Source organism: Podarcis tiliguerta, assembly GCF_965153285.1.
Source record: "Podarcis tiliguerta genome assembly, chromosome: 3".
In the NCBI taxonomy this organism is placed as follows: domain Eukaryota; kingdom Metazoa; phylum Chordata; class Lepidosauria; order Squamata; family Lacertidae; genus Podarcis; species Podarcis tiliguerta.
In genome coordinates, this window is record NC_139536.1 from 49299177 (window position 1) to 49312222 (window position 13046).

The 13046-nt window shown below is 42.2% G+C and overlaps 1 protein-coding gene across 3 annotated transcripts; it reads left to right on the plus strand.

The window, feature by feature from the left end:
- Positions 1 to 10: 10 nt before the first annotated feature.
- MPC1 (mitochondrial pyruvate carrier 1) lies at positions 11 to 10885 on the plus strand (the record flags this gene model as incomplete). 3 transcript variants are annotated; one of them, XM_083434325.1, is made up of 4 exons in its annotated part: positions 11 to 441; positions 7776 to 7872; positions 8981 to 9113; positions 9263 to 10885. In XM_083434325.1, exons 2-4 carry the CDS (start codon positions 7830 to 7832, stop codon positions 9279 to 9281), a joined length of 195 nt encoding a protein of 64 aa, XP_083290451.1. In that variant the 5' UTR covers positions 11 to 441; positions 7776 to 7829. The 3 variants fall into 3 exon arrangements, with proteins under 3 accessions (XP_083290451.1, XP_083290453.1, XP_083290452.1); XM_083434327.1 differs by lacking the exon at positions 9263 to 10885 and having other exon boundaries at positions 220 to 445; positions 8981 to 9117; XM_083434326.1 differs by lacking the exon at positions 9263 to 10885 and having other exon boundaries at positions 292 to 441; positions 8981 to 9117.
- Positions 10886 to 13046: the final 2161 nt, after the last annotated feature.

Sequence of the window (13046 nt, forward strand, 5' to 3'; positions counted from 1 at the left end):
ATAGAGGCTCAGAGAAGCCCTGCCCACCATGACGCATCGCCCGGCTAGGGGGCGGGAGGTGAAAGGCCAATTTGGCTTCAAATGTTGTGGCATTCAGTCCCCCCCCCCCCCGCCAAGGCCTCCGGCACTTCTAAGCAAGGGGCCCCTCCCGCGCTTTACGGCACCTCGTTGGAGAGGAGAAAGGGGGCTGCCGCCGTTTGCGCCAATGGGCAGCCGGGTTGAGATGAAAACGGAGGCGTTACCGTAAAGCAGAAGCCGGTCGTGAAGAGGAGTCTCGCCCTCCGCGCCTGAGGAGCTTGTCATTGGAAGCGGCAGAGGCGACGACGCGGGTGGCTCTTCTCCTCCTTCTCTCCGTCGCTCCTTCGCCTCCGCCATGGCGGCGCTGGCCCGCAAGGCCGCGGACTACCTGCGCAGCAAGGACTTCAGGGACTACCTCATGAGGTGGGCGAGAGGGGGAAGCCGGTCTTTCTCCCCGCGGCCGAGCCGTCCTTCGCGGGGCCTTCAGGGCGCTGCTCACCCGCTGCCTGGAAGGGGAAGGAGCTGCGGGCGCGTCTCGCGTTTGGTGGGGTGGATTCACACAGTCTCTGTCTCCGCATCAAAGGGGAAACACGGGCGGGAGGGCTTGGAGTCACGGCTGCGAGTCCGTGTGTGCTTGGCTCGGGAGAAATATAGCTCGTTCTCTTTTGCTTTCTGTGTCGTGTCTGCTACCTGGTCTCCTGTCAGGATTGCCGTTGAGTTGCCGGGCGCTCCCATCTCTGGGTGGTCGTGGTGTGGTTCAAAATGGGCATCTCTGATCCGCAAACGGGCGAAATCGGGCCTCCCTACACCCAGGGTGACCCTTGAGGCTCGGGTGGCATTCGGTGTCCTTGGGAACGGGGCCTGCGCGGGGAGTTTGCCGGCTCGCGGTGGAAGCATCCTGCCCGCCCGTTCAGGTGAAAGGTGCGCTGCTGCTGTTGCACCTGCATCCGATGCGTCTATATAGAAAGCTAAATGTCGGCTAGGCTGCTGTAAGGAAGGGGCTTCCTTCTCGTAAATATTCCGGGGGTGGGGGTGGGGAACGGGCCCTGCAGTTTCAGCCTCAGTGTTGTAGAAATGACAACGGCACCTGCTGAATACAGTAATGCTAGTAAACCCGAAGATGGGAACCTTTTTGACCAGGTGGATCAGATCTTTTATATAGATATATATTCCCCCCACAGACTTTGAAAGAGGCAGGTCTCATCCACCTGCCAGTCATCAGATAGCATAATGATGTTTGGTGGGACAACCCATCTGTCAATCACCTATCAGATGGTGGGCTGACCTGCTCAGTCTTGCTTTCTCAGGAGAAACAGTTGTGCCTCTACCTGCCTCACACCTGATGTCCACATAGGTTGTCAGCTTTGGGGAAGGTGGGTGTGGTTTAAGGAAGACAGCCTTAAGGAAGACTGTTCTAAAGTGACATTGATTTGTTCCATGCAAGTGAAATAGGCTTAATTGTGGGTGGGGTGCTTTGTTGCTAAATGCTAATGTTAAATATTGAGTTCTGTTAACTATGATACAATTGTTAACTATGATACACTACGTGTATAAACATGATGTGATTGCAGAAGAGCTTTATGCCCATTTCCATGATGACCCCAATCTGTTTTTACTAATGCTGTGCTTATATTGCACAAGATAGAAAGAGCTTGCACAATATACAGATCTTTCCCAGTCATTTAACATTGCTGCTTAAGACAGGGGTGTAAGAAATCAAGAAGACAAAGAATCTGTTTAATTTTAAAAGATGATGATGTTTTCCTTAAGTTAAGACAACCACTCCAATTCACATGCTAGTACTTTAATTTAATGAATTTTTATGCCTCCATTCAAAATATACTAGAACTAGCTTTATCATTCCTATCAGTACTTTATTTAATTATACATTTTAATGCCAGCATTCAGAATATATGCTCTTCTCACAACTTTTTACTGTCTTTTACCACCTTTTACCAGCTCTGTCTGGTTCACCTACCATAGCCATTCCAACAACAATATGGTTTTAATTGTATGGTTTATATACTGTCCTTGTAAAGTGCTTGGACATTTTTAATGAATAGTGGTGTATAACTACTTTGATAAATAAAAAAATAAACCTTATAAAACCAATATACTAATGATAATAGCAGGAGGAAAACATCTAGGTTAGGTTATTCTATTTCCATCAGCCCATGTAAGAGATTGCAAAGAATAAAGGGACTGGCTCTCCCCCCCCCCCCCGAGTTGCTCGTGAGTCTTGTTGGTAACTTGTTCTGTAGCTGGTATGTTAGTTCAGCTACTGGCCTACGTTCAAAAACTTACACACACACACACACACATATATATTATATGTGTGTGTGTGTATGCACACGTGTGTATGTCTATAGGGATCTCTGGTGCAAGACTATCCAATTTTTAAATCTTGGAGCTACTAAATATATATATATATATATTTCAAAGTCTGCTGTACAAACTGTGGTTACCTAGTAGTAAATGAGTATTTAACTTTCAAACGAAGGTTGTCTGCACTACAGGTTACCTCATTTCAGTCCATTGAATTATTGGGTTGCATCTATGCTTTTGCAAACAATTTTCTCTTGTTCCTTACTCTCCATTTTTATTCCTGTAGTTGGGGCTGACTTTGAACTGAGTTGGGTTTGCTTCCCTCTCCCCCACCCCCAGATTTTTAGTTACTCTTCAAATCTCACAGTAGCAATCTGTAATTTTACATTTTTGCCATACAGAAAGTTTAATTGTAGATAACGTATAATTAAATCTCCATGACTATGCCAGCACAGCTTTACAAATAGGCCCATAAAAGTAATTACAAATACAGCCCACAATTACTTTTGCTAGTAATTGTGCATATGATTTACAAGAAGATGGCAAGCAGTTTTTGTAACGCTTCCCTATCTGATCACTGAACTCCAATTCATTCTTTTCATGGGAGATTACTGTAGGTTAGTGACTACTTACAAGTCTGTTCTAGCAGCAACAATGGTTAAATTGTTTTATAAAACCAGCAACAACAGATAACACTTTTATAAAACCAAGCTGAAAAGAAGTGTGCCTACATATGAACATTAACTTCTAGCGGAAGTGAAAAAAGTAACAGGATATGCAAGACAGGCATCAAACATAAACCAAAGGGAGCCATATGATGACAAGAGTTAAGGAATTAGCATGGAGCTTCTTTTTTGTCTTTGTACACATCTGTTTATAAACAATAGAGAGGAAATTGTGGTGTAGATATGCCCATACTGATTTCCTTACTGAAGCAATCTACTTCCAGTGTATCTTCTCAGTTTAAACTTTGGAAGAACAAGCAGGTTACAAAGGACTTTTGGGAGTATGTCTTGAAATGCTTGCAATACTACATTTCTGCTCAGCTAATTTCTGTATTCCCCAGACTTTCAGGTGGTAATGTTTGATAAGAGATATATTATTGCTCCATAAACGGTTGCCAAGCCCATCCTGGTCATGCTGTTGAGTGCCTATGGTGATCAAATTGATTTTAGTGCCGAAAAGGTGGTGTTGATTTAAAGTGTACTTATTAAATGTTTTTTAAAAGTCAGAGCCTCTTGAGAGAATGGGCAAGATGACTATAGAACAATGAACTGTCCTTTGCCTTGTCGAGCTATGCAAGATTTACTTCATAAACAAGAACCTAGAATCTTTAGTCACTGGAATTGTTTGGGTTCCCTTCTCACATAACCCAAATAGGAGATAGTGAGATGATTCTTTCAATATGCCCAGCTTATTTAGATGTCCTTGCAGCTGCAAGTGATCTCATGGACAGTGGATTCCATGTGACTGGCAGGATATGTAAAGACCACCTTATATGCAGCTCTTTTGCAATCCTTATCTGAAATAATATGCATTTTTAAAGGAGAAAGCAGATGATGATCCCTGAGAAAGAAGAAAGGAGATATTTTGATACTGGGAATTTTTTTAAACATTCAGGCACGTGTAAATTTTAGGCAAACTAAGATCCTAGATAATGAAGACCTTCTCATAGGGGCAGTTAGGATCATCGTTCTGGGGTAAAGTAAACGAAGTATGTTGACTTGCAAGAGCGCAAGGTCAGGGGAATGACAGAATGAAGACATTAAATCAGTGACTAACGGATCATGCTGAGAGAGAAACTGTTGCGTGGAATAATGAAGCCTTTAAATTATTTGCAGATACAGGCATAATGGAATATAGTAGCCTGAATTAGGAGTGTGCAAGTTAACTACAATCCCATGGCACCTGCTTGGCGTGCCAACTTTATCATTTAAAAGATTTGGCTTTCATTAAAACAAGTGGAGACCTGCAATAACTCAATGTGCATGGAAGGGACTGTGCAGAAGGAGGGAGGAGGGTGCCTGTCCTTCCCTGTTCTTTCTTCTTCTCATATACTGTCAGAGCTGGCTCCGGGTCCCAGCTCACCAAGGACCAACGCTAGCCGGTAGTACAGTATCAAAGTCTTTATTGAAGAATAGTGTCCATTTACAAGTCTCAGCGTCCCAGCTCTACGTCTGAGCTTTAGACCGGCGAAGCTCTATCTGGATCTCCGCCCCCTGTGCACCAGCTTAACACCCTAATCTTACTCCACCTCTTCCTTCTCTCTCTCTTCCTCTGGGTCTTACTACCCCCCGGTGTCTCTTCCCTCCTGGACTCTTCTGACGCAGAGCTTGACCCCTCTGACTCCTCCCCCTCTCTTCGGCGGGCTTTAGGACCTGGCTCCCTACCCGGGCTGCTCACCTTGCCGCCCTCCTGTACATTTGAACTTGGCGCGCGCGCGCGTTTAACTTTCCTGATGACCGTTTCCTCGCTCCCTGACGAGGGTGTGGCCACTCCTGCCTCACGTTCTCCCTCTGCCTGCGCGCTCCCTGATCCCGATGCCTTGGACTCCTCCCCCCTACTGCACTCTGGGGGGGAAGCTGGTCCGGATTTCCAGCTGTTACTCTCTGAGTCCCCTCTGGCCCCTTCTTCCCGAGGTGTCCCCCTTGCCCTGACCATGGGGGCCCCTTTCTGTGAATCCTCCGAGTCACTGGAGAGACTCAGAGACCTCGGACTACTGTCGTCGCTGACATTTCCTTCAGACTCCTCCCCCTCGCTCTCCGTTTCCTGCCTCTCCTGCGACTCTTCTCCTGAACCCCTGACATATACGTTCTCCAAATCTGTGAGGTGGCTCTTTTGATGTGACTGGCAGAGGATCCAAGATTCTACCACCATGAAACTTTCAAAAGAGAGAGTGGCATAGTGACCAAAGATACCTAACCTGGGAAAAGGAGGAATAGAGTTTTTGTACCATCCAAGTAATAGTCAAAGTAAAAGGTAAAGGTACCCCTGCCCATAGGGGCCAGTCTTGACAGACTCTAGGGTTGTGCGCCCATCTCACTCAAGAGGCCGGGGGCCAGCGCTGTCCGGAGACACTTCCGGGTCACGTGGCCAGCGTGACATCGCTGCTCTGGCGAGCCAGAGTCGCACACGGAACGCCGTTTACCTTCCCGCTAGTAAGCGGTCCCTATTTATCTACTTGCCCCCAGGGGTGCTTTCGAACTGCTAGGTTGGCAGGCGCTGGGACCGAGCAACGGGAGCGCACCCTGCCGCGGGGATTCGAACCGCCGACCTTTCGATCAGCAAGCCCTAGGCGCTGAGGCTTTTACCCACAGCGCCACCCGCGTCCCTATATTCAAAGTATGCCTCCCTAGTTCTGATGTGTTTATATAGGCCTGCATTCTGAATGCATGTGTGGCTGTCCCATTTTTCTGTTTTACTTTGAAAGTTAATTTTTCAGGTGTGAAGCTTGGGGCAGTGCTGCATATGCTGCAGCTCCTTCTAACCTGGTAGCCCATGGCTCTTAAAACAGGCATTCAGTCTTCACACTGTGCCCTTATTTAACACAAGACTCTGCTATTTTTTACGGTCCTTTTTCTTTCTCTTCTGTTGCCCTACCTTAAAGCTAAATGGTTATGCTAGAGGAAGACAACTCACAGTCATATTTTTACTACTCTTTCCCCCTTTGCAGGTCAGGAGAGAAGCATTTATTTTGAAAATGGGGGCGCCATGTCCAGAACCATTGTTAAAATAACAAGATACTGTTACTACATCCCAGTCATGCATATAATGCCTCTAAATAAACTTATTGTCTCTATGAATAAAGTTGGATATCTCAAATAATGCAATAACCTTTAGAAAATGTCATGTTGAATATATTTTGTAGATAAAATTAGTTATGGCTCCTTATTTCCAAAGACATGAGAATATAAAACACATTTTAGTGATTTGTTGCTAAATGAGCACACTAAAGTACTTTGACTTTTTTGTGAAGAACTATATGTGGCATCTCTCATATACATACTGAATTTTATTTCATGAAAGCTAATAACTATTTATTTTCTCTTTCATGTACCAATTAAATGATGAAACATTATGGCTTCTCATAACACAGTACGGTAAGGCACCGTCTCTGCTTTCTTTCTGCCAATTGTAATTGTGCTGTTCTTGCTTAGTTGTGAACAAGCCTGCACAGTTGATGTGCTGTTCCTCTCTGTAGATGGGTTAGATAAAATATTATTTCTTCTGCTCCATTAGTATCATGCCCACATTCAAATAGATACCCTGAGATCTCAGTAAACTTATCACTTGATACTAGTGTAGACAGAATTGTTGTTCAGCCATTTTCTTCTAAAGATATAACCTGCTTCTTGAAATTGTATATGACATTTGGTGTGTCTGCCTCCCACTGCCAAAAAAGGAGAGGGGTGCATTAGTACAAGTACTTCATTTTAAAGGATGAATGCTATTCATTGATTGTCAGTATTGTTCAGCTATGACTCTTTCCAGTACATATAGCAACTGCTTAATAATGCAACAAGTAGCTGCAGCTAGCTGAAGGGGTCGCTGCACTCTGAAGTATGTTCAAGGCAATTGTGCTGTTGTGCCTCTCCTCTGATGGCTGCAAAATTAGTTTGTGACTCCCCCAACAAAATAGCAGTGTGTGGGAGCATTTGTTATTTCAGTAAACTATTGAACTGATGATCTTTGATGCCAGCAATACTATACAATTAAACTCCATATTGAAGCAAAAAGGGTCCCTGAGCCTTTGGTAATTCTCTCCCCCCCCCCCCAAAAAAATCAGGCTTTATTAGTAATTATTAGTAAATCCAAGTGAGTGCCAAATTAATCCAACTCTCATGCAGCTTTTAAAGATGGTGCTTTCTTACACAGAAAATTCTTGCTGCTTACCTCTTACATTAGCAATGCTAATTCAGCTGGTTTCCCAGTAAATATGGGTATTTGATAATTCCTGAATATCCTGTTAAGTAGTCTTAATATATATGTATGTTCAAATAAATACATTTCCCCTTAAAAAACACCTTAGTGACAGGAATCATGATGTGAATTTTGAAGCTTTTTGAGAAGCCTGAAAGTATACAGTACACTTCTTCTTTCTATTCTAAACTTTGGGAATCCACTAGACTTGAGAAATGACTTTTAGGTAAAAAAAATCTAATTACATAGAATGCTTGCTTTGTCTTAATTGGACTGTCAGTGTAAGGTTATTTCATACATACTTCTGTTCTCCTATTGCAGATTAAATGTACTATGCTAAACATTTTATTTGATTTAATACACTGGGAGAGGACAGACACTTTAACCAACACATTCTTAGTGTGTAAGAAATAAGATGGCTCCTGTTCAGCATTACATCTTGAAATTCTGGTTTAAAAAATATGAAGAAGCAGTGGGTAAAGCATCTTTTCCTCTTACTATCTCCATTATAGCACTTCTGGGGGCCAGTAGCCAACTGGGGACTCCCTATTGCTGCTATTAATGATATGAAGAAATCACCAGAGATCATCAGTGGCCGAATGACCTTTGGTAAGTAGTAAAATGTTTAATCTAGGGATGAAACTAATTCTTAAAAGTGTCAGCAAACTTGCTTAGATGTGTAACCTGCATTTATTGCTATTTCTTGAAGAGCTACATTTAATAGTATTTATTGAACAGTTCCACACCTAGCAATGCTGAATAGCAAACTACCGATCAAAGAGAATAATTTAACTGAGATTGTGCAGGCCTAAGGAATCTCTTTGATTCCTAGCTGATTTTCCGAACTACTATATCTGACAGGAGTTGGATTCTTGGAGTCATTTAAAGAACTTGGAGGGGCTGCTAGTTGACATAGATATAGTCCTGCTGAAAGAGGCTGTGAGGCTTATAAATATGTGACAGCATCCGTGGGTTTGCCTATCGCTATTTGCACATGGCAGCAACTCTGAGCGCAGACACTGTGTAACTATTTTGTGTATTTCTAGGGAACTGCTAAATTATACAACAATGTAGATATTCTGCAGCCTTCAAAAGACAAAAAGCAGTTAATATTTAACTGCTTCAACAAGGGGGTTCCATATTACAATGCTCATAGCTTTTTTTAAATGCCAAAAAGACACTTTCTTTCAGATGATGAGTAGGTGCAACAAACCCAAAACACTTCCATGCCTGGCAATGCTGAATAACAAACTACTGATCAAAGGGAAGAACTGAATTGAGGTTGCGCAGGCCTATGGCATCTCTTTGATTCATAGCTCATTTTCTGAACTACTGTATGTGACACAAGTGGGATACTTGCAGTCATTTAAAGAACTTGGTTAGTCCCAAGAGAATTGGAGCCAAAATAGACCCACTGAGAAAAAGAGGGAGATAATCACAGTATGCTGAGGGGAACCCTGAGGTTTGTAGAAGTACAATTTTTAGGACGTATAGGCAGCAAAAAAATCCCCCCAAACAGCCCAATGATTACTTAGCATTTTCAACAAAAGCATCTGCTCCAGTAGTAATTGTAAGATGATGAAATACATATATCTAATTGTCAGTGTGAAAAGAGGTTCACTTGGAATGTAATTGAAATAGTAATTGCAGAAATGGAGGGAACTGCCTAGTCAGAGTTCCAGAATACTCTAAAGTCTTGTTAATTTTACTTTTACAGCCCTCTGCTGTTACTCGTTGACTTTCATGCGGTTTGCATATAAGGTGCAGCCAAGGAACTGGTTGCTGTTTGCTTGTCACTTTACCAATGAAGGCGCACAACTTATCCAAGGAGGACGATTAATTAAATTCAAGTGAGTACACTTTTTAAAAATTGCTGTAACAATTAATGAGATAAACTAAGCAGTTTTTTTATCTCATACTTGTTTTCTTCATAAGCCTTGTTGGATGAAGACTTTTCCTTGAATCAACTTTTTATTTTTATTTTTTCTCTTCTTCACAGCCTGGAAAAGAAGAACTGAGTGCCTGTTTAACAGGGGGAAATGGAAAAGGTGCTCCACAGATTACAATCAATGAATGTTTTTGCCATCCACAGTTGCTGTGTCCAATATTTTTGCATCACCATTTCATTAAAATTCATGGAAACGTTCAATGTCATCCCATCCCTGAATTTGGTAGCCTGCCTTTTAAAAAGAACCACCTAGCAGTTTGAAACATTGCATCAAACATCTTGCCTTACAAATACTGCATTTTTATATTTATTTATTTATGAAATTGTTCAGCATACACACATAACAACTTTTCACGAGGATAAGAATTGTTCACAAGCTGCAACAAACAGGCTCTGAACCAAATTGTGCATTTTGATTTTAAGAATTTAACAATGGGTATTTGGCAGCCTGGCACACATGTACTCAAGAATGGTGGTTCTGTCTCCTTAAGTGCATTGTAGTTGCCATAAAATAGAGCTTGTGTTCAGAAGCACCCATTCCTGACTGCTTTTATAATTGAATTGTATTATCAGGCTCTCCTATCAGCAGTACGATGTTGACTGAAAAAGAGTAGTTGCTGACTGACTGCTGACTGATTTGAATGTTGTATCTGTGCTCTTCCATATATTTGGGTCTTAACGCCACCCCCACCCCCAATAAATAAACTGAAGGGGGGAAACAGAAGTTCATTACAGTTTATGGGCTGATTCAGACAAAATCTGAGAGTGGCACTGGCTACATGTAGGTGGAAAGTAGAATTTTTATAGGATTATCTGTCCTGCCTCAGACCTGCTAGACATCCACACTGCAGAAGTAATGTTTGCATGGAGCCTGAATTGCAAATTCCAGCATTTTAGGTCTGAAACGTGGGATAATTTCGTGGGTCTTATGTAGGTTGACAACCATATTGTTTGGACCTATGTACCAGAGGAGTTTCACATGTGGATTGTTTGTAAATGTTACATCCAGTGCTTGGATATCCTGTTGTCTGTGGTCAGGTTTGCCTAGTGAACAAAATTTGTGTACTTCTACATCTCTATTGTATGTAGACTGCACCCCTAAGAGCTGAAGTGTCCCACTTGTTGCAAGTATGCTGAATGTTGTGGATAGTCAAGTTGTGTCTGTGTCCTAATTCCATTTTAATTGTCCCATGAAGCTATTACTAGAAACTTTTAAATGTTATTTAATACAAAACTTAACTGCAGACTTAAATGAAGGCTTTTAGAGTGTTGAAGGATACTCCAGTCTACCAGAATTATAAATTTCAGCACAATGTTCTAGTTACTTCCTCCTATAGCACTTATTACTTTTATCAACAATTGTAAAGTACCATGTACTGAGGACATTGAATAGTTTTTTTAGTTCAACAACTTTGGGGGCAGTAAACTTTCTCAGCAGGTGAAGGAGTTACAATATGAAATTAAACTAATGGCAATAAACTGTTTTGAGAAAATTTTGTACTAACGGTTTTTCAGCTATGTTAATAAAAATGGTACTGTACTTGCATTATTGGATTGAACAAAACAAGCTACCATTTATGAAAAATCTATGAAGGGTGGAACTTCTTGTGTGTGAGGTCCATTTCTGTTGTAAAGACTTCCAAGCTAATATTAATACATACGTTGGTAAAAGCATACAGGTAGTTTCTCTTCTTTTCTGCTGACTTGCTAATGTGGAAGTGGGCTGTATTGATCTATAGATTGGTGTAAGGATATATGGAATCCATGGGAAGAAGGTGCAAAAACAGTCCTTTGACCACTGATAGTGCTAAAGTTGTGATTTTCTACATTTTAGTAGCTACTTCTTTTGTAACTGGGAAGAACAGATCCCTAAATATAAATGAATAGCAGATTATTCAAATTATTTTCATGGATTAGGACTTCAGATTCCTTAAGTGATATAGCTCCCGAAAACCTTACATTGTTGCTACTTCCATATTTTCCTTTTTTTAAAAAAGGAAAATAAATGCCAATGCAGCATTATCATCTGATGCTCAGCACTTGGCTATGTAAATTTAGACCTTATCTCACAAAATTATAGACTCTGGAATGTTGGAAACTGGCCCCCTTGGGAAAGGCCGACTCCTCTTCCCAGGCTCTGGGGCCTGTTGCCGGTGATCTACCCTGGCTGGTTTTCGGTCAGACCAGGGAGGTCTTCAATAAGCGACACCTCCCTCTTGAGAGATGCACACTCCCTTCCCCCTTGCATGACAGCAGGAGAAAGAAAACAGTCTGAAAAGTAGCCTATTCCATTCTACTTTATTTCACAGACTGTACACTGTACAAGACATAACTTCTCTCTCAGAAGCCTCCATACAACTGACTGACTCCCCCTTTACAGGAACAACAGGAAGGTCTCAAATTACACTGAGAACACAACTCTGAGAAGAGCTTTGAACATCCGGTCTCACGCTCAGACCCATCAGACACATCATGTGATGTAAACAATGAGATATGAGTTCGCAGCTGCTGAGCACTCATATTACAACATCCTCCCCCATGTGAGTCGAAGTGAGCTGCGAAAACAAAAGCAGCATCTAGAGAAGAAAACAAACAGTTGTTATACACATAACAATCTGCTGTTGTTTCAGTTCCACCTTCGGGACTATCTGCCACTGGTTCCACCAATGTAAACCTCTGGTTGCCTGTTTTCCAAGGACTTAGAGCTTCTGCTCTACCTTGGCTAGGGAGAATTGTGTTGCCATTGAATTGGGTCTAACCATGCAGACATTGTGCTAGTTCTATGAAATAATACTTACACTTTCTACAACTATAGAGGAGTCAATGCACTGAAAATGTGGGATAATAGCATTTGTTGGTGGTACCTGTTCAAATGATATGGTCCCTGCAAGTAAGCCAAAGATCAAGGAATGAGGCAAGGTTGCGTGGGCAGGGAGCTCCATGACTTATGCATAGACCCACCCCTCTGTTTCATCCCAACTAATTGCATCTTCAGGGGCAGCGATGTGGTGAAACGGGAATGTACTGCATGTATGGCGAGCTTGGGCTGCCCAGACTACAACTCCCCTCTGCCTCACTCATGTGGCCCAAAGGAAAGGAGAGCGATACGTTTGGCACCAGCTTGGCTGCAAGAGTTGTCAGAAGATGTATAAGGCATCATCCAGCCGTCTTAGGGCTGCATTCCAGATTTGTGTACGGTTTACTCCTTAGCTCATTCTTCTCCCAAAGATGTCCTGCAAGGCAGTGGAGGTTTAGGATCAGAGTTTTCCTTCCCCTAGTTGAGCTCCCTTTATATGTATAGGCCAGTCATCCTTAAGTTTACACATAGGCTGTGTCTACCTCTGCCTAGGCAGATCTCATCAATCCTTTATCCTCTGAATTAGCTCTGCTTATCCTAGACTGCCCCTTTTAGCTGCATTATTTCCAGTATATATATGAGACTACTGAAATGTGGGTGCTGACCAGCTGACCCAATTATTGGATTTAAAATTATTACTATTATTACTTTGAGACAGCAGAAAATCCAACTATTTTTTTGCAATGATTCAAGTAGCAGGATGATGTCAGAAGAGGGTGAACAAGAAAAAGTGCAACTGAAATTTGTGGGAAGAATGTTTATTAATGATGGCGGTTTTTGTAATGCCCATTTGCCTCACTTATTCTTATTAAGAATGACTGCATCCCATGTAACTAATGTTTTATCATTCATATGGTACCCTTTCCCAATACACTCAAGGCAGTTCTTCAGTTTAAAATGTAAAAATTGAAAATAGAAGGTAAAAATAGCCTTAATACGGTCATAGAGCAATACATGGGTTGTGAGGCGTTGCACAAT